Here is a 27,394-nt window from a genome sequence, read left to right as displayed (position 1 = left end):
GTTTTCGGGGATTTTGTTTTATTCTATGCTATTTCTGTTAATTTGTTGTTTTTTAAATTTTATTTTGTTAAATGTAATAAATTGTGATTTAACATTTAAATAAAATAATAAATAAATGGGCAACACTGAAATATTTTACCATTTTACTGCATGAATTTTTTTTTCCCCATTTTTCGATTGTGTTGCCTATTGTGATCTTGATATACGTGGACTGTTGTGGCTAAGTCGAAACTTACTGATGTGCTAGAATAGCTGTTTCAAAATCTCTTATCTATCATATTAACCTATAATAATGTAGCATTTTATCGATTCAGATTTTCTTTCTTTTTTTTTATAACTTTCATTTGAATAATCATACCCATTTTTATATTTGTAAAACGGACAGCTAGATTTGTTTACTATTAATTTCAATTTGTTTGTTTTTCTTTATTTCGGGTTCTTTTGTTTTTTGAGAGAGAGGATTTAATTTTCTTATTTGACATTTGTTCATTTATCTTTTTTTACTTTATGTGTGAACATCGTTTTAAAACAAAATTCTTCTACAAAAATGTTGAATTTAATTATGTTGATTAGATCCTTTAGGATTTGATGTTGGACTGAATTATACAAGTGATCTTTTTCATTAGAATATTGTAAATAGAAAGAATTAAAAAAATGAGGAATTTAGCTATAACTGTGATGAGTATGATATTGACCACCGTAGTCATTGGAAATGCTTATTATCAGAAGAAACAATTTTATCCATCAGTGGTCTATATAACCAAGTCAAATCCCAGTATGGCTGTAAGTATTTTATTTCATAATTCTCTCAGTTTTTACATTACACTTGAAACAAAAAAAAAAGAAGTATTTGTGCACTGTTTAATTTCTAAACTTATCTGATGGTTTGCATTTGCTAAACTTTGGTCTGGTTTACATTCATTTTTCTTCGTGTTGAACGTACTAATAAATAAATATCTGCAGTCTTCTAAGCAATGAAGACGTACAAGAAAAACCTGCAATTTGGCGCACCTCTATCTCATTCAATGTCCTTTTTAGTTCATTTTTTCCAACTTGGTCCATCAAATACTACAGTTTGTTTCACGTTTAATGACGTGAGGTGATGTTTTTTAGCTAATGCGGGGTGTTACGTTCTAGCTATTGCTTGGTTTTCTTGCACTGTGTATAGGGATCATAGCCTTGTATGACTTTCATGACCTTTCAGCACTAGCCTTTAAATTATCTTGCAGCACTTTTTATAAGTACACGCATTCAGTAGTATTTTCTTACTAACTCTTATGTCCTTGATAATCTTCGGCCTTCTCATACACTCTTACCATTTGTTGCTAACGGTGACATGCTATTTACTTACTCCTATCTTTCTTAGAACTTCCCTTCAGATCTCAATGTTATCTGACCTTTCCTTTTTAAATGTTCCAAGTTACACACCAGTCGTCTTTGCGTATTATTTCCTCTGGTCGGTCTCACAGCGCCAGAATCTCAAATCGCTAACTACCTACAGCAACGTATAAGACAGGATACGATTTTATTTCCTGCAATTGTCTGTGGATCCAGCCGACTTTGGGAACCCTGTGAATATGTTTTCTGAGTCTATGGTGTCCTGTATAAAGGCATAAGGTTAGGTTAAGTCAGCAAGGGCACTCGACTTAGTCCGGATCAAGACCGCTGTCAATTACCGGCGTGGCACCTAAGTGGTGTGTCTTTGCCTTGTCCAGATAAGGCTAATGGGGGTGAACTTGTGTTTCGCATACTGACGCTTTTGTAAACTTAGTGAGCTAAAGGATCCATTCACTCATTCCTTTTCAGACGGTTGTTGGAAGGGCGAGAAGAATATGTTCAAGATCTTTGGCAGAAAACGTGGACAGTGGAAGAGTTTAGGCTATTTCCCCTTAAGACTACGTTCGATTTGTTCAGTCTGCAGCTACTCTTTAAGTGTTTGAAGTTTTGGGGGCACTAGTTCATTGTTCTTTTTTTTTTGTTTTCTTTCTTTTTAGGTAGCTATACAGATCAGAGGGGTTTTGGGTATCCTTGGACTTGGTCCCTCCCCTCGGACCAACAATTAATACACCTATTAATTTGTAGAATTTCTAGCTGGGTAAACTGTTTTTTACAGATTACTTTAAAATTTACAAATTTTAAAGGATGAGGAATTTCGCTGTGGGAGGATTGTTTTTTGAGAGTTTAGTGCACAAGAGCAAGTTCTCTTCTTAGCATTTCTATTGTACTGGCTCATTGGTAATTTCTTCCTCTACTTTAACTTTTAAGGTTTCATTTATCCGCTTCTTTTACTAGTACTATTTGATAAAAAAGAAAATGAAAATCATTCTTATTATCTACCTATCCGACGTAACAGTGACGTGTATGTGGTACTTAGGAATTCTTTTTTTTAAGTAAATAAAATAGAGTGGGAAAGTTTGCTTACAACTCAGTTCTTCAAGGCAGCACTTCAAATGTAAATACTTTTGTTTAGAAATTTCTTTCCACCCTTTCAGCTCTTGATACAGTAAAAAATGAAACATTTTAACACCGTTACACATTTAAAGGATGACATAATTTTATTATTTTTATATGTAGGTTTTCCAAGAATAACTTATTCCAGAATTAGCTGCACTGATTTCATTAAATGAAGGTATATTGCAGGTATATTGAGACACCTGTCTACTAACACCAGTTGACATCTTCTGAAATCTCTTCATTCAATTTTCATTTTTTGTGTCTTATTTCCTTTCCCTTTGGAAAAAATTACAAATATTTTTTTTTGAGATTTCACATTCGACGATATTTCTTCAATTGATCAGCCGTAAAATAGGTATAATGAAAAGCGTCTTACTTTAATTCATTCCACAAAAGACCACTTTGAATATAAACTTAAGAATTTAAATTTAGAAATTGTTAAGAATTTATAAAATTAAGTAGTGAGGAGGAAGAAAAGCAGTGGGTTTATCAGGTAATGTTCCCTAAGACCAATTTAATGCTAAAAAATCGGTAGTGCCGCGAAAACACCAGGCAGCCGATTTTTAAAAAATAATGCCTGAAATATTGGTATGAACTTGAGTGAGATATCCAAATCTTAATTTGTACAATGTGCTCTTCTATTGACCAAATTAATACCTGATTATAATTGCAGTAAACAAACTTACCATTTATGCTTCTTTTGAGTGTTTAATTTTATTACATTAGTTACAACTAAAATTTAAATTAAATCAAACCAATCTGTAGTGGAATATTCATAGTGTAAGAAACTTGTAACCATTAGTTTACATCCAAAGAAAACAATGAAGAGATAAAGGCTGATCATGTAGTAAATGCCTAATATAGGTAGTTCGTTGCATTCAAGGATTTACAGTTTTACGTCATTGGATTTGAGAGAAGTAAACTTAGTTTATTAGAATAATAAACTTAGAATTATTAGTGCCCCCGTACAGATCCATTACACCTTTCTTAATTATTAAGATACTTAAAACGCAACTTAAAAATGAATTATAACTTTCCTTAGAGATTTCTAACCTGTAACTTTTTAAAGATTTTGCTTCAAACTAGTAATCATTAATTAATACTGAAAAAAATAAGGAGTAAAAATGGAAAAGTTGAAAGGAATCGTAAAGTAATGAAGTTAATTCACCTAACATTTCTCTAACACCTTGTTTATTTTCTCTTTCAGATTATTTACATCCAAGCCTTTATAATAGTTATCATAATGGGTAAATTGATGAGGAGGATATTCTTTGGTGAGTTACGTGCAGTTGAATTGGAGGTGTGTAGATTAATATTTTAATTATTAAAATAAGTTATGATGGTTATTTGCTTGCTGCAGTGCATTTGTGTATGTGCCGGTTAGTACCGAAAGTTCCCTAAGGAAGAGCTCAATAAAAAATTCATATGTTATGAATAAAATGTGCTGATATGGCAACTGCTCCTAGCCAATACTTTGTATTATTGTAACTCACATTGGTTAATGAACCTTTCCCGCGTTTATGAACTGAAACATTTAGTGTACTCGCAGAAGAAAATCTTGCCACTGCTGGAAAGTGCATTGGTAATGCGATTGTGCCTTTCTGTCATTTTCTGAAACTTAAGTCCTGAATGTGTTCCTATACATACTCTCTGCAGCTATCAGTCAAGTTTTCACGCTTTTAAATGTTCTTAAGACTTGTTTTTTGTTTTTTTAATTTTGCTGGTCTTGCATTTTTTGTTGCACTTTTAATCAGCGTGAAACTGTTTTTAACCATGGAGGAGTCTAAATACAGATGAAGAATAAGTCATTGGAATGGGTTGAGCTCCAAAGTGTCGAGATTTGATTTTTTCATCAGCTATCTTATTTACAGAATAAATAACATTTTTCTCTTAAATATTTTTCTTTCATTTTTCTGACCTAAAAATTTCTGTTTAATATGAGAAATAACAGTTAACAGACGGTTTAGAAATTAAAATTTATCTTTGTTTTTTCTACTCGTTAAAGAATTATTAACTTCTAAACATGTATTTTTCAAAGTAAAAAATGACTTTTTTTTTGTTAACGATATTTCCAAAATACAGCGTAGATATTAAGCAATATAATGTTCTTACTGATGTGCTAAATCGACACTAGATTTTGGCCTTTGTTTCAATAGTTGGCTTGGGCCAAGAAACATAATTTTCTGTAAGATGTTTGTATTGCTTCGCCGCTTCAGAAACAATTGGTGTCAATCTTCAGGAACTGCGATTGAATTATTCAAAATTAAAATTACAACACGGACTTAAAGTCATGGATTTATGTAACTTCAATTCAAATTTATTTGCAGTTCTTGAAAAAGGACCACCAGAGGTGTCCGTTACGGCGGTTCAATAATTTCTTCAAAAATTGTGTTACTTGGCCCCAGCCCACTAGGCAACATATATTAATTTTCTTACATTTTTATGATGATAAAATTATTTATTTCCCAATTTAAGGCATAGAAATGTCAGAAGCTTTGTCTGTGCATTGATGTTCGGTGAACAATCGCTAAAGACAGCATTGTCCATTAAAAGACAGAAAGCAATAAGTAGAAAAAGTAAGAAGAAAAAATCTAAGTGTAGCTGGCAGGTCCACGAAATATGGATTTTCTCGTTTTGAATCGAAATATTTTAACAACGAACTAATTCCTTCTTTTGCTCATCCCTGTTTTTTCGCAATTAAATCTTTTTCAAGACATTGATTATCTCGCCCTGAGAAACAATATTCGGATACGTTATACAATACTTTTTAAACATTAATTTGTTCACTGTTCTAATACTAGAATGAAATATGTTTCATTAATTTAATAGAAATTTATTTTTAATAAGTATACTTCATTTTTAGCACCTAATGGAGAGATCATGGTATGCCATTACTGAAACTTGTCTAGCTTTTACTGTGTTTAGAGATGACTTCAATCCAAAATTTTTAGCGTTATTTACGTTATTGTTGTTCCTGAAAGCTTTTCATTGGTTAGCCGATGAACGAGTGGACTATGTAAGTATAATTTATTATCTGCTCCAGCGTGAAACTTTGATTTAGTTTACTGCCTTAAAATCAGATTAAAAAAAAAAAGAAATTCTGAATTGGCAACGAGAATTCACTAGGGTATAATATAAACAGCTTTATCTAGTTGCAAACAGGACTGTAACCTGCACTATCTTAGTTTACTACCTTACAGCTCGATCTGAATTGATAACGAGAGATAGTTAGATAGAAACACTGAGTCAAACAACTTTACCTAGCTGGAAACAGAACTGTAATCTGCAACTATTCACCAGTGAAAGTGACACTTATTTTTTTTTTCCTTTCAGATGGAACGGAGTCCCGTTATATCCTGGTTGTTCCATATTCGAATAATATGTAAGTAACGGTCATTTTATTAGAATTATGGTGCGTCAACATCTGTGCTCATGGGCGCCTGGAATGTTCTCAGTGTGCTATCGGTCTCTGGACAGTGTTCTCCATCCTAGAGAGTACTGTTGGTCACTGTTCAGTGGGCTGAAGAGGCTCGCTTCTAAAGAGAACAGCACGTCTGGGCTCTTCTGACTTAACATATATCGTTGATGGGGGGGGGGGGACTGGCCGTTTTGCTATAGTTCTTTGGATTTTCCGTTCCTATTATTCCTTAAGGCTGTGTATAGTATTTGTATTTGTACCCTTCAAATGGTTAGTTTGTGTTTTTTTAATTTAATTTTAATTATTTTAATTTTTTTTTATGCTGGATCTACTTGTGCTCAATGAGTAATCGGAAATCGAAAGGGATGATGTTCTTGAATCTTCTTAAGGCGCAGTGTTGGTTTCAAAAAATTAATAAGGGTGTTATGATTTTAGAAAGAAAGACAGGTTCAGAGCGGCCTTAATTTTGACGTTGGTTTGGCTTTATTTGTAGTTGTCTGCGTCATATCGTTCCGCAAGAAACTTGCAATTATCGCAGTACTGTCAGTGCATAAAGATCCTGTTAGCCATTTTATCCGTGCATTTAGGAAAGTTAACTCGGTTGTGCCGCTTGAACCTACTATCTTAACAGTCTGTCTGAAAAAGTAATACTTGGAGAACTTTTGATTAAAAAATATTAATACATCTGTCCTATGTGTTACAAACAAAAGTGACTTTTAATGGAAATTGACTGAAAGGAAGGTGGCCAGTGGTTTGATGCAGTCAAATGACATTCTTGGTTGTGCATCTTCGACAATTAAGAAGGAGTTCTTTCCCAAAGCCTTTCTCATGAATCAGAAATATCTTTTCTGGCCAAAAACTGAAACAATGGCTCATCCAGAGCGTTATTCAATGGCAAATAGCTTAAGATAACCTCGCTCACACACACACACACACACACACACACACTCACCTTTTCAGAATGAAGAAAAAAAAACGAAATTTTTTTGAATGTGTTCTTCTTTTACACCTTCCCATTAGTGCAAACTTAGCTTTATCCTACTTCATTAATTTCTATTAGGGTATACATACTTAGCGGGAAAAGATTTAGTAACTTCACCGAAATTTAAACCAGCGTGAGAGATTTTTATTTCAAAAATGCAATTCATCAAGGAATCCAAAATGTGGCAGAGTGATAGCTTACAACTGTTAATCTTGTGAGATATATCTGTCATAGCACCCATGTTTTATTTTTATTTTTTTTTCAATTTTTGACAGCTTTCGGTTTTTCATCCATAATCGGAGGTTGATTTATCAGTGTGGTGCAGAGAATTGGACATCCACTGATAATTGTTTTGTCATACTGTACACTTGATGTGCACGAGCTATATTGGCTATATTAGGAATAATAATAAAAATAAAAAAAAAAATTTTTTATGCTGACATTCCGAAGATAATAGCAATTAATTGGCACATAAATAATTCTGTTTTAGCGCTTCTTATACTGCTTGGGATTTTGGATGTATTATTTGTATGCCACGCATACCAATCCACACTGAATAAGGGAGCTTCTGTTCAACTGGTGTTTGGATTTGAATATGCTATACTGCTTACTATCGTGCTTAATATTGTTATTAAATATGCATTTCATGTGAACGATTTCCATGAGTTACCATGGGAGAATAAGGCTGTGTTTCTCTTGTATACCGAATTGATTATGGGTAAGTATAAAACAAGATATGAAATACGCTACTTTCACGTATATAAATTATTATTCAAATTTTCTCCCAACACGGAATTATTTTACTATTAGTTGACTTAGTCATTTTCCGTCTTCAGTTGTCTCTACCTAACAACACATCTCAGCGATTATACATTGACACTCCTAAATGCTCACTAAATTCACATTTTGGAACTGCAGAGTTAGCGATGTGCGCAAATAATTGTGTTTAGCCTCCCCACAGGCATTTACATAGGAGTTATAGTAAATATGTATAATACAGATAGAACTTTGAAATGCCTGCCTAATATGATGTAGAAGTAATGTTAATTAGGTGCATTCTGTGGGTCTCTTCTATTATCTTGATGCTATCTTCAAGTGTTCATTTTTATTTATTTTATTTCTGTAATTTTATTCATTTGTCGATAGGTACATTTTTTTTTATATTTTTTACTTTTATTTACCTACTCCTGTAACGATTGAATAACCAACAGATTTGTCATTAGGCATTTTTCCGTTTATGTTTTACGTCCTATTTTTAGTAAAGTTTGTAAATATGTAAGTAAAGACTATTATTGTTATTATTATTTAATTAAACTTATAAAATAGTGATTCTAATTTTTATTCTTATTTATTTTTAGGATTTATTAAGGTGATATTGTACTTTTCCTTCGTAATCATAATGGTGCGAATATACACATTGCCACTGTTTGCTTTCCGGCCCATGTATTACACAGTCAGGTATGGAATTACGTGTTTGGACTTGATCGAAACTGAAAATCCAGTTTCATAGGTATAAACAATTTTCTAATGAAAGCAGAACACAAAGGGCATTTTACTTAACTCTGGATATTTGTTCTTCACGGAGTTCCATAATTTGGAAAATGTGGCAAGATCTATAAGCTGTATAATTCTTGTATAATTCATAAGAGGGTCAATGTTAAAAGATGTTTCATGATCTAGTCGGAAATAGTTATGTAGAACAGTTAGGTCAAGTGCTCCGCTAATAGTTATATTTTTTTTATTTAACGTCCACTTATTTCTTCTGTTCTACTTGCTTTTTGAAAGCAATCCTCAAAATTCCCATCTTCAGTCTTCCTCTTCAAAAGATGCAACTTCCTTTTGAATCCTGGATCCTTGTCCTGACAGCTGCAGACTATGTTCTGGTAGTCTTTTTCTTGAAGATAACATATTCAGAACCTTCAGTTTCTGAAAATTGTCAGAAATATATATCCCAATTTTGTGATCAATGATCTTTCTATCATGTCATGATTTCCTTTTACAAGGTAAGGTTCGAGTCCAGTTGGTCTCAGTTCAAAAACAGGGGGAATAATATTAAAGCGTAACAATCAATATTAGTTGCTATAATGCAGGAGAGAAGTAAATTTATTCTGCACATCCCATATGAGCGCACTTTTTCAAAACATAATATTCAATTTTGATGTTGCTCTCGTGACTCCCCTGCAAAACTTGGGTGCCTCTCTAGGATAGTGCATCGTATAATTTTTATAATGTTGTCTTATTTGGTTAGAGTCCGGGTCTGATTTTTTCCATACTCTACGCTTGTGTTTTATTTTTTCTTTAGAATAGCTAATAAAATGAATGAACTAGTAAATAATTTCAAACAAAAATAGCTCAGCGTTCGACATTTCTTTTCGGCACCGGATTAATGTTGAACTAATGAGTTTATGGGTCTCTTTTATCCCAGATTTACCCAGAGTGGGTATCGTTTTATGAGTTTTATTGCAGTTTAATATTCTTGTCTCAAAAAAACAAAAAAAACTAATCAAATAAAAAATACGTGCTGCACCCAAAACCAATATCCATGATTTTTTTCTTAAGCTGTACCATATAGGTTATTTTTTTATTCTTGAAATAATCTAAATACTTCATTTTATCTTCTTTTATGTACTTACATATTTTGTTTCCGTTAATTTAGAGCTTTCAAGAAAGCCGTAAATGATGTGGTCATGTCACGTCGGGCTATACGCAATATGAATACCTTATATCCTGATGCGACAGCTGAAGAATTAGCTGCGATGGACAATGTATGCATCATTTGTCGTGAGGAAATGCGTTCAGGTTAGTTATGATAACAATGTAGAAAGGGAGAGATTCCTCGCAAGCCAAAAATGTCGGGTTTGATCCCGGTTAGCTGTCCGCAGATTTAATACATCAGATTTTTATTTTTATTTTTTTTTTGCAGCAGCAAAAAAATTACCCTGTAATCACATATTCCATACGTCTTGCCTGCGATCTTGGTTCCAACGCCAGCAAACATGCCCCACCTGCAGACTGAATATCTTGCGGACACCAGCCTCGGCTGCAGCCACCGCAGCAGCAGCAGGCGCAGGCGCGGCGGGTGCTCCTCAAGCAGCTCCAGCTGCAGGCGCGGCAGTGGCTCCTGCTGGAGGCGCTGTTGGCGCGGCTGCAGCTCCCGCTGGCCAGCCACCCAGATTCAGAGACCGAACGGCGCAGACCAACGGGGCAGCAGCCAGCGGGCAGACGCCCAGACTCCGGGACAGAACTGCACAGACCAATGGCGCTGCTGCGACTTCAGCGCAGCAGGCTAGACTAAGAGATCGCACAGCGCAGACTTATGGACAGTTTCCTATCCCTGGTACTTATTTACAAATAATCTTGTATCTATACTTATCTATCTAAAGAACTTGGATGTAACCAAAGTCTGTGAGTTCACCACAATTAAAAAATGATTTCTGTACTCACCTATAAAGGTCACTGCGAAATATAAGCCACATAATTTTTCATAGCTCAGGCGCCACGGTAGCCGAGCGGTTAGAGGCGAGACCTGTAAAGCTAATGTGTATTGAGGTACTGGGTTCCATTCCCAGTCTTAGGCGTTGGATTTTATTTCATGGTTAATAAAAGAATTTATAGTAAAGTATATTTGCTAGTCGCCTCCGACCACGACACCTAATTGGTAGTTGGACTTTAAGCCCGCCTGAAAAAATAGCCATTACTTTATTTTTTTTCCATAATCTTAACCGAACTGTGAGCCCACAACCCCTATTAGCAGCTATTTTTGTTGGCATAAAACTTCATATGTACCGTTCTCACTTTTCCGTAGATAAAATTAGGCATTTAAGAAGAAAAAGTGGTATTCAGGCGATACCTAGTCCAGGCTCTTTGAGGAAAAGTTTTTGAAACACACCTTAGAGGCTCGCCGAGAAACAAAGCCTTTTTCTATTATTTAATTAATTTTGGAAGCTACGTTTGTGGGCTTTAGAACTTGTCAGAATTGTAATTTAATCAAACCATTTTTTTTAAATGGCATAGTTCTTAACTAAGTTGAAGTATAAAAAAAAAATATAATGGGTAGCTAATAGGAAATAAAGAAACTTCTGTTAACAATACCAAGTGCAGTTGAGAATTTTGCGAAATAAATTGCCCAGATTTTGGTTATACCCAATTAACAATTTTAACGTCTTGTAAAAGTTCTATGTTTGAAGAAATATGGTCAATTAGTGTTGAACTATTACTGTAGATTAATAAAAATCGTGAGAGTGTGCGTCAGTCAACAGGTTCTCTTCTATTCCAGGTGTAAATGGGACTGCACATCTAAACCATACTGAAGGCGTTGATAGCCTAGGTGCATCTTTAGGATACACGTTTGCGCCGCTTCCTCAATTGGATCAAGATAATGCACCTCTAATACCACCATTTCCATTTATGGCATTTAGTAAGTTTGGACTAGTCAGTTTTGTTACCCACTACGTTTTCAAATTCTTGGCTGAGTAAAAGAAAATAATTGTTTCTCTTTTAGACGTTCCTCCACCGATGCCCCCACCAGATGGATTAAGTGCAGAAGAAATGCGAAGACTGGAACAGGATACTAGAGAAGGCATGGAACAGAGGATTCAATACCTATACTCTATACAGGCCATGCTGGACACATCCATTATAATGATGCAGCAATATTGTGCAGCTATTGCAGCTGCATCAAGGTTAGCATCGTATATCCTTTTTAGACGACCTTTTGTTTCATTTTGTCAATATCGTATTGAAGTTGTTTCCACTTTTCTGACTGTGGAACATTACTTCTCCTTTTCCATTTGTAGGCAGGGTATCTCTCCTCGTCTGAGAAAACTTCAAATGTCCTCGCTATGTTCACAATTATTTCTAATAAGTGAAATATTGCGATGTGTAAAATTTTTGACAACTTGGTTTGCTACGGTGCCATTTAAGTTCAAGTAACGGTCGTTCGCTACATGCCCCATTAAATATGTGTAGGGCTTATCCAGAAACTTGTAACAACAATCCCTGCTACCTATGTTTTAGGAGGTGGTACCCTTTTACATTCAGTTTTAAGAAAATTTGTAAATTTAGGGTTGAAATAATTGCAATAAGAGAAAATTGTAGAGTAATATCCATACCATATTTTTTGTTTGTGTTTTCCCCCTAGAGCTTCAAACTTAATTTCAGCCCCAAATACTTCTGGTAAGGCTCAAAGCGGGGCCAGCAGCAGTGAAGCTCAAAGTGGAACCAGCAGAAGTGAAGCGGAAGATAGCGAAGAAGTAGGTTTAGATAGTGATGATAGTGCTACACCTGCTTCATTGAACTCCATATTAGAAGCTAATGTTAATTTAGAAGATACCTCTTCGGTATCTCAAGAAAGGTAAACAAGTTATTACTAATTATGTTACTTTATTCACAAAATTGTCTTTTTTATAAATCAAATAGGTATAAATAACAAAAGGCTATTTTTAACCAAAATTCCGGCGTACAATTAATAACATTAAAAATTTAATAATGCTAAAAATAATATAATAATAAACTAAACAGATAGTGGCTGTAGTAACTTCCTGAGTTCATACTGTATTATAATGTAACGACAATTAATTTTTACTAACTTAATAAAGATAAAAACTAAAGAATAAACCCTAAATAATATAAACTCTAGTAAGTTGAAGAGAATTTCAGAAATTGTACAGAGAATGTAGTTGAATATCTGTAATTTTGTACAAAGTTGTAAAAATCAACCTTTATTAATACTCTCAATCATTTAACATTTTTTTTTTTATATTCATTGAACAAATGGTTGTACTGACGAAAATAATCTTGTTCTAAGAATTAATTAAATTATGAAAGTGCAAAGTGGAGTAAGAGTTACTGGGAATATCTGGCTAGCAATGATTTCTTAAAAAAGGTGTACATTAGGAAAACCAGGAAAAAGTGATAGATATTTTCTTTTACCTGTATGTGGCAAACCGAACATGTTGAGGATCTATTGTACAGAAAATATTCCTGAAACTGCATTTTATATAGTAGTTGCTTACCTACGAATTGGCCTAATAACTTTACAAATATTATGGGGGAATCTTAAATTCAAGTTGGTGGGTAAACTTTTCCTAGTAAAAAGTAAGTAAACTAATGCCTATTTTTACAGGCGGGGCTTAACGTCCATTTACCAATTAGGTATCGTAGACGGGAGCGGAAGCACATACTTTACTAACGTTTCCAAGTAAATTGGTCGGTAAAATGAGCTAAAATCAGACTTATACATTTTTTGTTTGTCTTGTAAAACCTATTGATATACTGCAATATAGATTTAGGGTGTTTTTTGAATTCAACGACAATTTGATTTAACCACAAATCGTAAAGACCTCTGGCAATAAATAAATGTTTAATTTGAGTTACCCAGTTATATTTTGGGTCTAGATTACATTGTTCTAGTACAATAACCTATTGTAATATGTACGAGGCAATTTATGATTATTCATTGTTAATATTTTACATAACCAACCCATAATTAGTTTCAGAATAGAAATATGTGAAATACCTAGTTTAGTTCTGACAATTAATAAATTAATTATCTGTACTATTTTTTAATAGCATCAAACACGTTTTTGTAGAGGAAATCCACAATTGAAACGTAAAAATTGACTGAAATTTATTCAAAATTTTCCATTCATTTGGAAAATAAATTATGAGTGTTTGGGCAGCTAAGAATAAATGACTTAAGACTGAGTTCTATTCTCACTAGGACTTATTTCATAATTGATAAAAACAGAACGGTTTCCAATTTGAAGATGGACAAGAAAGTGATCCGAGCCAGAGACAATATGTAGAACTTTAAAAGTCAGGTATTCAATGAAAATTTTAAAGAGGGCACCATACGAGATCAACAGTCCTCTTTCCAATAGCCGACAAGAATGAATAGAAAGCAGGTTATTTAATCTGTCATTAATTAAAATAAACCTGTTGTTAGCTACGAATTCATAAAGAATACTAACATTTTTGTCGAACAGAGAATCATGAAAGCTACTAAAAAAAAAATCTCATCTAGAAATGCTAACATCATCTCCAAACAAAATTACGCAATTTTCATTATGTATATCACTCCAGTTGCAAATTTAACAAGTCAAGGATTGAGTTTAATTCCAATGAAGGCCTGAAATATAGGAATGAAAGACGTTTGACCACTTATAAGCATTCATATTATCCTGTCTACATCTATTTAACAATTTGATGGAGAAAATATTAGTCTTGGTTAGTATCAAGTGACCTCCACTTGCCCTGCCGTTATCTCTGATTGCAGGTGCTATTGCAGCCACTTCATGAGTATTTAGAGGAGAAGCCATAAGATCGCAGGTCAACCAAGTCTCAAAAGCACATATTACATAAATCACAATCCATCGTCAATAGTGCCGAACTTTTTAAAATATTTTGTATCCATGCCAAATCCAGCACAAAAATTGAAAGTTTTTTAGTTTGCTAACTTGCGTTTCAACGGGTTTACCATATTTCGCCCTATACGACCCCCATATTCCTCCTTACTTGCTATCCTCAGGTTAGTTGATTATCAGATTTTTTTTTTGTTTGCTCTCTTTGACATTTTTGGTACCTTTGTAGTATCAATAGAAGACAGCCATGGTTCTAACTGTCATCGTATGTGTACTAGGACGACTAGATACTTCAGTTTGGGATGTTTCCCCAAGCACTGCTACTTTTTCAAACTAGTTTTTTTCTGGAAGATCTATTCTTCTTAATAGATTTTGGAGAACTACTAATAATGCTTAAAATGTCCTCATAAAATAATGTAGTTGTAACGCAGCTATATGTTTTACTTATAATACTTATATAGCCATTCTTTCTTCTCTGACCATTCGGGTAATCTTCAGATATATCTAGAGTAGAACCCTTAAATTTCTTTGTCTTAATTTTATTAAAGTAGGAGTTTTAATGGATTGCCCACCAAGTTTCCAAATATAAGTTATCATCAGCTATAAAATTAGCTTCTAAATTAGTGTTAAATACTTTTAGGATCTTCTACAATCACCCGCTTACATCATGATATCCTCACTCAATCCCTATAAAATCAAATTACGATTCCTTAATTCCTTTCTTTATGTATATATTTGATGTTGATGAACATCAGACGTACATGGTTAATTTTAAAAAACTAGGGAACTCTTATAGTTTGAAAAATGGTATTCTTTAATTTATTTATCTTATTATTTTGCAGCAGTGCTGACAAGTCAGCAACAGTTTCGGATTCAAAATCTACTTCAGAACAAGAAATTCTCCGTCAGAGAAGACTGGAAAAGTTTTCGAAAAATAACTGAAACATTTATTGTAAATTATTTGATAAAGTATATTATTATTATTATTAAAAAAAGAAAAAGAAAAACCATCTGTTCAAAAGGAGAAATGAAAATGAAAATTATATATAAGAATGCTATGTTTTTATTTTGTATTTAATTAACACAAAATAAAAAATAAAAATTAAAAATCCAGACTTTTTAAATTTTGCTTTATTTTGTGGTTTCCTTAATTAGGTGGATTCCTTGATTTCCAAAATGCTAAGGGCCTTCTTTTAGAGCACATTTTCTATCACTTGATATCTTTGTTCATTATAAAAACCTTAGTTCAAACTTCGATAAATACGAGTTAAAGATTAAGGATTAAAATAACGGGGTGGGACCTGTGCCCCACGGCACTGCAGCCAAAAGAGACTTCAATAATGAGATTGTGCCTTCCCCCTTTGAATCTAGTAGACGAAAACTCCCCTACTAAAGAGGTGGAGGACTTTCCCTACTAGTTCTTTTTGTTCTACTATCTCCTTTGGTCTCGAAAGTTCCAAAGGTTTCATAGCGCAATCACTCGATTGCAACGTAATCGAACAACAAGTAAGAGGCCTAACACAATCTGCAAAACGGATCCGAGCTCATAAACCCCATCTTGAACAGATGCTTCCTGAACCCTGTGTATAGGCCGGTGATCAGAGTAATCTGCCAAACTGCCGAAGCACAGAGTCAATTTGTCTTTTTAATTACACATCCAAGACATCAGTCTTGCTGTGTTTGATCCCAGGACACCAAGTTCTTTTCATGTTTTTTTTTTTTTTTAAGGCGCGTCAATATCTAAGGTTATTGGCGCCCGGAGCTTTTTTCAGTGCATTGCCGGCCTCCGGACAGTGTTCTCTCGTTACAGAACTGTCCATCATCGGACAGTGAGCTGTAAGAAGCTCATAGGAAGAGAAAATCTAAGGATCAGCAAGCTGGATTCGAACCCGGGACCTCCGCGTTGGAATCCAGCATTCGCTAACCGCATAGCTAATCCCTTCCCTGTTCTTTTCATGTTCTCTCCAGATCCAGTCTCTGGGAGCCACACGAACTGCCTGCACCCTTGGTGATTTCCAGGCAGTAGAGGCACTGCTACAGACACCCTTAATCAACAGACAGGCCAGCCTCTGCACCCTAGCCAAAGAGACTTCCCAGTTTTCTGCATTTACACCCTCTGGGGTAGGGTTTTATTAAAAACAAAAAAAATCCATATGGTCTTGAAGCTCAATAAATGCCCAATTTTTCTGTAATTGGGTAACTCCTTGATCCATTAAGCATTGAAAAAATGCAGTTGACTATTTTAACAAAAAAAATCATCGAGAAATTTTTTTTAAACATTAAAGTAAAAATTTAATTATTTATAAGAAACGTTTTGAGCCTCTGGGTTAAGCAGATTTATAGGAAATTTTAATGCTCTTTCGTTTGAAATAAGCAGATTTGTTGTAGGATAAAGGATAGAAAAGTTAAGACCGTTTTTATGGTGGAAAACGCGAATATCAACGAAAAAGTTAAAAATGCAAATATCTTGGACCTATTGACAATAGGGCCAGAGTGAATAGAATATTTTTTTGTTTCATTTGAGCTGCGAATCACCTTCAGAAGTATCAACCTCTCCTCCGTGTACACCCTGCGTAAAAAGCAGTATAATAAGATAGAAGCTCGAAGTATCTTTACTAATTACAAGCAATTTAAACGGAGTAAAATTATTATAATTTTCTTTTACTACTTTTTTATATATTTGTGAAGACCAGAAAAATGAATCTAAAATAGAATTTGATTAAAAATAAAGAATAATTACTGTACTCGTTAATAGCCAATTGGTGACAACAATGATTATTGCTAAAGACCAATTAAGTGGAGTAGTAGCAACAAGTAAATTAAGTCAATTCTTTTAGACGAGTTATAGCATTTTAATGGGATATGATTCTCTGGAATAGTTAATTTAGTTTCATCTATCATCCATAACGTATGTATAAATATTCTTATATGAATATCAACTTGACCATTTTCAATTTGGAGTATTCGTCTGTTTTCCTGGGGTAAGCCCAAGATTGATTTAAAAAATGAAGTAAAACGGAAAAATAATGGCAAAATGTAAAGCTGCTTCCATTACCAGATCTGTGAAGTAGTCCGACACATTCTACACTCTAGCGGTGACTAAATAAACTAAATAGTTATTTTGTGATTGCTGAAATGATTTCTACGTTTCAGAACCGATTTAGAAATTTTACATTTGTTTCCAAACTTTTTTCAGGTAATTAATTTTAGGGTACTTTCAGGAGATTGGTTCTCAATCTCTTGTTCTTCCCACTTAAGTGTCTTCTTACTGAATTGTATGTTATAACAGCCTAATAAGTAAAAAAGTAAAGTAATTGCCTATTTTTTCAGGCGGGCTTTACATCCAAAATTTTTGATTAAGTTGTTCTCTTATTCCTAATTTCTTTAACTTCCAATATTATATATATTTTTATAAAGTTTAGCGCTTGTTTGACGATTTTAAGTGGTTGGTTAGACTTAGAGGGGAATTATTGTCATTGAACAAGGTCCCTTGGTTTATGAAAGATCCAGAGACTGAGATTTGTCCTTTGTGCTCGCAAGGTCCTGAGGATCTTTTTCATTTTCTTATTACCTGTCCTACATTATCTAATTTCGGTACAGAATATTTTGGTTCTAAGATATCACCACACCAAATTACGAATCTTCTCTGTTCAGTAAACTGTCAAAAAGTTATTTATTTTGCTAAAAAAGCGCGTTGTTATAGAAATAAACAAATTACCTCCACTTAAATTATATTAACCATGATTATTATTTGTGTATTATATTTAATTATTTTTTACGGGATATGATTCATAATATTGTGTAATTTTATTTTACTTTTATTTTTACTTTATTTTTTTTTTGTTTTATTTATTTATTTTTTCATTATTTAAAAGTACTATTATTTAATTTAATCACGCGGCAGCTCCAGCAGACGGCTTGTAGCCATGCTATTTCTGTATTGTATGTAAAAGTGTTATTTTATGTTTTTTACCGAATAAAGAATGAAGTTTAGCGCTTGTTATCTATGATTTTGCTACTATGGCACAAACATTTTAAGTTTAGAGTAGCATGTTCTGAGCACAAATAAACAGTCTTTTAGACGAAACACAAGGGTTATCCAAATCTATTTTTGCTATTTTAAGACATTAATTGTGCGCTTGAGCTTTACATGTTTATTTTTTATTTGTGGTTTATGTGGTCAACGATTCTTGCCTTAACAATTCACCAAGGTTATTTGAGGAGTAGTAAAAGTAAAGAAATGCCTATTTTCAGGAGTGGTTTTACTTTCAACTTCCAATTTAGGTGTCGTGGACGGAGGCGACTATAAATTTCTTTTATTAACCATTAAATAAAATCCAAGGCTTAAGTCGGGGAATCGAACCCAGTAGCACAATGCATATTAGTTTCGCAGGTCTCGCCTCTAACCGCTCGGCTACCGTGGCGCCTAACGGCCTAATAATAATGAGAATTATATTCCCAATATTGCGGATTGGAAGCGACTCGGTGGACCGGATGTGTGAATCTCTTAAACGATTTCATCTTAGGTTTCGTACATCGTTTACCTAGACAAAAACGTATCGCATTTGTTTGAAATTCTTTTCCTGAAAATTAAGGAAGTCTTATGAGACATCTTGCTCCCCTCAAAATATCGAAGTTTGAAGAAAACCTGGCGAGTTGTAGTAAGAGAATGTAAAGTTGTTTTTATTAGAATTTTATTTTAACTATACCACTAAGTATCACATTAAATAATTTAACACAATTTAAACGCTCTTTTGTGACATAAAATACGTATTCTTAAAATGAATCATAATACTGAGATAAGGGAAAATTCCATTAAAAATTTTACCTAAGTATAAAGCAATATCTTGCAAGAATGAGATTTAATGCTAGTGCATACATTATGAACATCTTTATATAAGGCGTAATCAACTGTGGTCCGTACATATATGGATCTATGTGTCTAAATTCTGTTATCATGTATAGATTTGATTCACATATTTTTCACTTGTTGATAACAAATATCCCAGACCACTTATCACAAAAGTAATAATTCCGATGATAACATTTTAAACTAACATATTAAACTTAAAAGTATTATTTATAATTTTCACTGAGCGTATTCCTTGTTTTCAGAGATGTTGTACGCCTCAAAATTTTACTTGGCTACTTTGATTCCTACAGGATGATTAATATGAACCAAGTTATGAGCTTAAGTAATTTTTTTCCTCTTCATTCCAAGGGTAAATCACTTATTTGATTACACTTAAAATTATCACATGTGTTGATTTGGATTCAGCATTTAAGACGTTCAATAAATTGGCACCATGTCATCAAAGCAAGTATAATTTGTAATAAAGTGTAAAAAAGTAATATTCAGTAAAATACTTAATTAACTAAAAAAGATGGCATTTTGAAGGCAGACATTCCATGCAGGCTTTTAGTGCACTAATCTAACATGTTTTGAATTATTTTAGTTGTGTCTTTTAATTTTAAATGATAAAATTTATATTAATTTCAATTGCAAAATTGTATTCAACTGTGATTATTATTTTTTACACAAATATTTAATAAAGTGTTATGTATATATAAATATATTCGGTCTGTGAGTCAAAGCCCGTCAGATACTAGCTTGATTTTAGCTCTTATTATCTACCATAGGAGTGGCCCTGACTACGCAGTACTGTAGTAAATTTAATTCCATTTGTTAATATTTTTGCATTCAGTTTTATGTAATTTTGTTCCTGTATATTTTTATCGTAGAATTACATTACCAAAAATATGAGGCAAAAGATTTGAATTTTCAAAGTTTTCTGAGGACAGTTTGGTTATGTTTATTATTTTTATAGGAACAGAAACTACAGAAGCACAAAATTGTGGTGAATTTAATTCTCGACCTTTTTTTGCATATACACAATGGCTCTTAAGGTCAAAAGGCTGAGTCTATCCAAAATGTTTTTTGAAAAGAGAAAACTTTGCTTTTATCAGTCTTTCATAATACAAATATTTCATGTTAAAAAAGCAAATTCCACTGAAAAACATCATGAAAAATGTGCTCGACGAATAAACCAAGTCTGAACGCTCAATATACCAGAGGCTGGCGATTTTCGAGCCTTGTTAAGTTTTCATTCCAGTTGTGATTCCTAGAAGATAACCTTGGGGTCCAAAAGCTAGTAAGTTGAAGGAGAGATGAGCGTACTTTTATCAAACTGTCATTTTGAGATATTAAGTTATTGAATTTAATAATAATATTGAATAACACCGTCCGGTTACCAGACAAAAAAATTCAATCTATCACCTGTTTGTTAATGTGTAATTGTTGTTTATGTGAGAATTACAGGCTGCCTGACAGCGATCTTTGATTTAATTGAAAACGAAAATTAAACAGATACGACTTTCTTCGCTCAATACATAAAATTGAAACTAAAAGATCTGCTAATAATCACTCTCCACCTTTGCAACTAATTTTTAAAAACAAATACGTGTGTATTTCAGCTAAGAAGTTTGAAAAATGTTCTTTTCCTTCCTTTGCTAAATTAAAATATACCCCCGGTTTGCCCACAGTGAGGCTACTCACATGTTCTCATGGTCTGTATTTTGCGACGATGAAATAAAACCTGTATTTCGATACAGGTAAGTTCGATATTCGGAGGAGTTGGTTGGAGAAAGGTTTTACTGATATTTATTAGTAAAGCTTCATCCCGGCTAAAACCTACTCAAATAAAGTAATCACGCTACTCTATGTATAATTACCATTGTAGAATTAACATTATTCAAGATACAAACTGCAAATTTGATCATTTAAAACTAAAGTTAGCTTAGGTTTATTCTTTATTATTTATTTCCCTTAGGAGTGGTCCCAACTGCGCAGACAATACATTGTAGCAGGCAAATATCATTTCCTAATAATTCTATTCCTAAACATCGGTAACGAAGGAGTGAATTAATTAGCTAAGATTCGAGAACAAATATGTTGCACTTCTTTACCATATTTTGGTTCTTCATACAGAAATATAATGCCAATACTGATTTCTCAATGGGATCAAGGTAGGATTTGACATAAAATGGTTTTAAGTTTTTAATTTAGTTTATTATTTTCTATTTTTAAGAAACAAATTTTACAATTTAGCTTTTTCTTAGTAAGAATGTCATTACTGTTATGGATGCTACCTTTCGTAGATGTTACCTGTTGTAGATTACACCCTGCGAAGTTGCTTCAAAGAAGGTGGCAGGTTTTGAGATTACTACACAACTATTGTTCGTTCTCTTGCAAGTAACGCTACTAATTTGCATTACAACATGAACACAAGCATGAAGAATTACGCGGAAAACAAACACTATTTGGCTCAGATATAAGGCTGAATGTTCAAGAATTAAGTCGATATTTTTCAATAATGAGATTAAAACTAACAGAAAAAACCGAAATCACAAAAAAAAAAAACAAATTTGGGAAAAATTTTGGGTCGGAAAATGTTCAGTGATTTAAAGAAAAGCTAGATGTGACAGCCAAAATGTGATTTAAGGTTTGATTATTTTATAAGTCGACCAAGCAAAACATTATTATTCCTAATAATTTTCTGTTATTATTACCCAAAGATATGAGTTAAGAAAGCGTTTTTAAAAGCTAGTAAAGTCAATATCTACTCCGAGCTGTTTCATCAATACGGTATATAACTTTTAGTTTTAACATTTAAAATAGGTATTATTTTACGTATTCCATAGCTCTCCTCATCAGCGTGCGTCTGAAACAAAATAACTTCATAATAATAATAATAATAAAATAATTTCTCCAAAAAGCTCGAACAGTTTTCGTTTTCGCTAAATCTCGTGTACTACAAACTATGCTAAATAGCTATCACTTTTATTTAAAATGTTTTGCTGTAGAATATTTATTTTCAAAGAGATCTCATAGAACCTTTAAGCACCCCATCTTATTTGAGAATAAAAAACACTTCAACTGCCGACGGATTTTTAACTAGTATTAAAAGTAATTGCTTACAAATTTAAAGGAAAGCGTCTCACTGATATTTATGGAAGTGAACAGATTAGCGATTAGGTTTATAGGTTCTTTAATTTTTTCTTTTTACATTTTGGAATGCCACTGATTTGTGAAATTAACAATTAATTTTTTTAACAATGTCCAGAGTAAGTGATTAATTTTTGAATTTTACTAATCACAGACAGACAGACCATTTTCTCGTTTTCATGACCTCAAAACAAATATATCCACTAAAATCTCAAAATTGAAAATCTGTACGATTGCAATATTTCCTGTACAAGAGGTAAGAGCGAGTAGAAATTGATGAGATCTATACTGATGTATAATCCATTACCAGTTGTTCCATTATGGACAATGAAATAGCATTTATGAGATTCCTTCCAAAGCGAAATTGATTTTTATGAAACAGGGCAGCCAACATTCTTTACCTCAGTAATACCAATGTAGGTACAAGGGAAATCGATGAACTAGTCGTAAAAGATGTACGTACAAACAGAATATACTAGAGCTACAATACTCCTGTTTATTCTAGCTTAACTGTCCCTCATTCGCCATATTAGTGTAAGTTTAAATTCCACAGGTAATAAATGTTTAGTGGCTCGTCCTAAGCACGAAAGCATAACTGAAAAACGTCAACATAACAATAAGTCTTAATTAGACATTTTGCATAAAGCTAAAGTTTTATTGTTTATTTATTTTATAAATTTATATTGTAATCACATTAAATTTGCTTGCAACAATAAAGAGGACGTTGCAAAAAAAAAAAAATCAGAGGTCCCCAGAATACGGAAACGTAGTGTGTCTGCATGTGTTTGATCGAAAAACTGAATATGGTGATGCGCCACCGTGGGAGCTAACAAGGCTTTTCGCCACTATAAGCTTCCGTAAGAGCCAATCTTTAATAAATTCATTATTTTTTCAGTTTTGGGGAATTATCTCGCAAACGGCTCCAACAAGTACACAGATGATGCGATTTTTGATCAATGTCCAACTACCAAATTATCTGTCGGAAACGGAGGCGACTAGCGATCATACTTTACTATAAATTCATATCATATATCATATTATCATATCATAATAACCATTAAAAAAAATCCATGGCTTAGAGTGGGGACTCGTACCACTATATGTATATTACATATCAGCATTAATATACCGTGCAATTGTTAGACCAATGTTACTATATGCCTGCCCTGCATGGAACTTGACCTGTAACACCAACTACAAAAAGCTCCAAATAATTCAAAACAAATTCTTAAGACTGGCCACTGACTCACCCAGATACACATACATCGAGACGCTCCACAAGAATACTGACTCCACTTACATCAAGGACATAGTAAGAAATAGCACACACAGATTTTTCACCAAACTCCATGACACTGACATACCTATTTACAGCCAGACAGGAACATATGACATCAACATCCAGTACAAACATAACAGAGTCAAGCACATACTTAGCATATAATTTAAAACCATAATTAGACTTCAATATTTTATTTTTCCTTTTTGGAGGTTTTTATTTATTTTCCCTCTAATCAAATTTTGACTCTATTACTATCTTGTGCATATATGAGATAACTGTGCAGGAGTTAGAATACACATCATTGGTACTCCTGTAAATATTTTGTACATATTCTGTAAATAAATAAATAAATAAAAAAAAACAAAAACAAAAACATCAGCATTGCGGGCCTCACCTCCAAACGCTCGGCTACAGTGGCACCTCGGTTGGTTAATCATAACTAGTTAGGTATACTAATTGGCTACGCGCAGATTTATAAACATTTTACCCAGAAAAATTGATCGAAGAGAGCTTTGTTCTAGAGAATTCTAGACTCAATAATTTGTTCAATTAATGGGTACGAGTATCAAATGACTGGCCAAAAGGCTAAGTTGGAAGTATGTCAGTTCTCTAGGATAGATAGATAGAAAATCTTTATTATAAATATGTACAATAAATAAATACATGAAGTGCTAATGAACAATTCATTATAACATTCATAACAATGGTATGCAGAAAGCTTAAGGTGTGAAGTAATCAGAATGGTGGAAAAAAGGAAGGAAAAAACTGCAGTTAATAGGGAGCGCGGAAGGGCTTTTTCCAAAGCCTTGAAAATTGGTCCTTTTTTAAAAACACAAATTTGAAAAAAATTTACTTTCCCAAACTGTGAAAGGTAAAATTCAAGTGAGTATTCACTTTAGATATATTATGTCTCTTAGTCTGCTGCAGTGAGAGGAGGTGACATTGAAGAACAAACACCGGCAGTTTCACTAGGGCGCTAACAAAGGGTTGCAGAATAAGGGTTTGGCAAAATAGATCGACCGAAAGTAGAACCTTTCTAAATCAGATTTTCACGGCTATTCCAAAAACAGCTCCACCAAATTTCTTTAAACTTGGTATTCTAAGTGCAGAATTCATGCAGGTCTATAAGAACATTTTTCAGATTGCTTAAAGGCAGGAGGATTGTTTCTAAAAACGGTTAGATCCTCTGCCATTACTGATATTGCACTGAATAACGACAAGAATCAAATGTGAGTCTGGATTTCTGGATTTGAAGTAAATCGCTTGGCCGGAATGCCCCTTAACCGAATGGATCTTTTCCACTTTATGAGGTTTTCTCGCCAACAGCTGCCACGATTTTACTCAAACTTTGGATAGTGATTACAAACACATAAATCACTGGAAACATCCAAAAATTCGACTGAAGGTAATTTTGAGAGAGAGGGTTGTTAGTCCCCTCAAAAGTGTTTTAGAATTAGATATTAACATTTCCAGAGTTTTAGAAAAAACTTTGTGAATTAGAACCTTGAGAATGGCACTAAGAGTAAGTCGAGTGAGTGTTCACAGCAGAATTTTTGAATTGCTTAGGTGACTGTACATCTAGTTAATTTACGAATGAAGCTTGTTTGTGCAGTAATGTATGAGAAATAATTCTTATCAACGCGTTTGTAAGCAATTAATGGACAGTAAATAAATATACTGCCGCTGATAACTACATGTTACATTAATCGAAATTTAATTGAATACAGAATCTGCAAGTGTGTCGCAGTGAAGTGTTGCGATAAGTTCATTTATTTTAAATTGATGATCCATTACTTTGTTGCAATATTTAGGCCCGGATTAGAGGGATTGTAAAGGAAGTAGAATTTAAATGCTATGCTGACTTGCGCTCTTACTGAAATGAAATAGTGGCCCGAGTACCACCATTTCTCTGATAGGCACGCGTCAATCTTTCAGACCAAACACATTTTTTTTTTGTCTGGAGAAAAATCGCCAGTTCTTCTAACAGCTAGTCCACCTTGAAGACCTTAGAGGCGTACTTGTCTGATTAGAGATTATTATCGAATGGGGTCCATGGCAATCCATCAAAGCCTGTAGCTTAGCTGGGTGACCCGCGATTTTCAAGTACACGACAATGGAGAGGTGAAGGAGGACCTGACGGTATCTGTCCACAGCGAACCTTTTGGCGACATCTTGCAAAAAGGGGCCATAGAGGCCCACATCAAAGCAGACTTGTACAACGCCACACCTAACTCTAACCCTTTATGTCCGAGTTTAAATGAAACATTTTTGTGGATGTTTAGAACTCGAAAAACAATCGAGTGACATTCTTGCAACTCGGAAATTTCAGTAGGACAGTATTTTTTGTTGTTGTTTGTATTTAAGGCGTGTCAACGTCTGAGGCGCTCAGAGAGGTGGCAACCGGAAAGCACTCATTAAGCAAAACACGCCTAACCATTAGTTTTTCAGATTTTGCAGACTTTACTGGCTCTGGTTCCGAGGAAGAAATAAGGACCTATCTTAGATGGCAAGGTCTTCTGCGACGGGTGAAAGAATAACTCGGAGTATATAATTTGCGATAAAACTGATCGGTTTCTTTCCATCCATTTCAATATGACACTATTTCAATATGACACTATTTCAATATGACACTATTTCAATATGACACTATTTCAATATGACACTATTTCAATATGACACTATTTCAATATGACACTATTTCAATATGACACTATTTCAATATGACACTATTTCAATATGACACTATTTCAATATGACACTATTTCAATATGACACTATTTCAATATGACACTATTTCAATATGACACTATTTCAATATGACACTATTTCAATATGACACTATTTCAATATGACACTATTTCAATATGACACTATTTCAATATGACACTATTTCAATATGACACTATTTCAATATGACACTATTTCAATATGACACTATTTCAATATGACACTATTTCAATATGACACTATTTCAATATGACACTATTTCAATATGACACTATTTCAATATGACACTATTTCAATATGACACTATTTCAATATGACACTATTTCAATATGACACTATTTCAATATGACACTATTTCAATATGACACTATTTCAATATGACACTATTTCAATATGACACTATTTCAATATGACACTATTTCAATATGACACTATTTCAATATGACACTATTTCAATATGACACTATTTCAATATGACACTATTTCAATATGACACTATTTCAATATGACACTATTTCAATATGACACTATTTCAATATGACACTATTTCAATATGACACTATTTCAATATGACACTATTTCAATATGACACTATTTCAATATGACACTATTTCAATATGACACTATTTCAATATGACACTATTTCAATATGACACTATTTCAATATGACACTATTTCAATATGACACTATTTCAATATGACACTATTTCAATATGACACTATTTCAATATGACACTATTTCAATATGACACTATTTCAATATGACACTATTTCAATATGACACTATTTCAATATGACACTATTTCAATATGACACTATTTCAATATGACACTATTTCAATATGACACTATTTCAATATGACACTATTTCAATATGACACTATTTCAATATGACACTATTTCCATATGACACTATTTCAATATGACACTATTTCAATATGACACTATTTCAATATGACACTATTTCAATATGACCATTTCATTATGTAGTTTTTCAGTTTCTGAAAAAATTTATGGTTAAATTTCATTAATAAAATAAATTAAAACATATTTAAGCAATAACGCCATATTCTCTTAGAGCGATTTACGTAATTGAAATTTCTTGAATTTAGAAGTTGAATTTATTATTGTACATGTTTATTAATAGAACGATTATATTCAAGGGA

At 33.2% G+C, this 27,394-nt stretch overlaps 1 protein-coding gene and 1 long non-coding RNA gene across 4 annotated transcripts; one reads left to right on the top strand and one right to left on the bottom strand.

The window, feature by feature from the left end:
* Positions 1-135: 135 nt before the first annotated feature.
* On the top strand, positions 136-15,339 carry sip3 (septin interacting protein 3). Of its 3 annotated transcripts, none has more exons than XM_074137701.1 (12): positions 136-783; positions 3,662-3,754; positions 5,318-5,470; positions 5,788-5,836; positions 7,345-7,572; positions 8,213-8,312; positions 9,511-9,653; positions 9,781-10,191; positions 11,131-11,271; positions 11,356-11,536; positions 11,995-12,207; positions 15,058-15,339. In XM_074137701.1, exons 1-12 carry the CDS (start codon positions 655-657, stop codon positions 15,155-15,157), a joined length of 1,941 nt encoding a protein of 646 aa, XP_073993802.1. In that variant the 5' UTR covers positions 136-654; the 3' UTR covers positions 15,158-15,339. The 3 variants fall into 3 exon arrangements, with proteins under 3 accessions (XP_073993802.1, XP_073993801.1, XP_073993800.1); XM_074137700.1 differs by having other exon boundaries at positions 9,778-10,191; positions 15,061-15,339; XM_074137699.1 differs by having other exon boundaries at positions 9,778-10,191.
* Positions 15,340-21,262: 5,923 nt separating this feature from the next.
* LOC141459109 (uncharacterized) lies at positions 21,263-26,205 on the bottom strand. The gene is made up of 2 exons (XR_012461380.1): positions 23,276-26,205; positions 21,263-21,936 (listed from the first exon to the last, which is right to left on the bottom strand). It is a non-coding gene; the product is annotated as an uncharacterized lncRNA (long non-coding RNA).
* Between the last annotated feature and the right edge of the window lie 1,189 nt (positions 26,206-27,394).

The sequence above is a fragment of the Rhodnius prolixus genome, unplaced genomic scaffold (genome assembly GCF_049639745.1).
Source record: "Rhodnius prolixus isolate KJV_2025 unplaced genomic scaffold, Rpr scaffold_11, whole genome shotgun sequence".
NCBI lineage: Eukaryota > Metazoa > Arthropoda > Insecta > Hemiptera > Reduviidae > Rhodnius > Rhodnius prolixus.
The sequence above is the reverse complement of the archived record's forward strand: the minus strand, read 5'-3'. Positions and strand labels throughout refer to the sequence as shown.

What these genes read in the sequence shown, in the direction of transcription:
- sip3 (XM_074137699.1), top strand. Translation starts at nt 655, where the DNA reads ATGAGGAATTTAGCTATAACTGTGATGAGTATGATATTGACCACCGTA. An exon ending in ATTTCCATTTATGGCATTTA is followed by an intron (nt 11,272 to 11,355) that starts GTAAGTTTGGAC and finishes TTTCTCTTTTAG; the next exon opens with ACGTTCCTCCACCGATGCCC. An exon ending in GCTATTGCAGCTGCATCAAG is followed by an intron (nt 11,537 to 11,994) that starts GTTAGCATCGTA and finishes TTTTCCCCCTAG; the next exon opens with AGCTTCAAACTTAATTTCAG.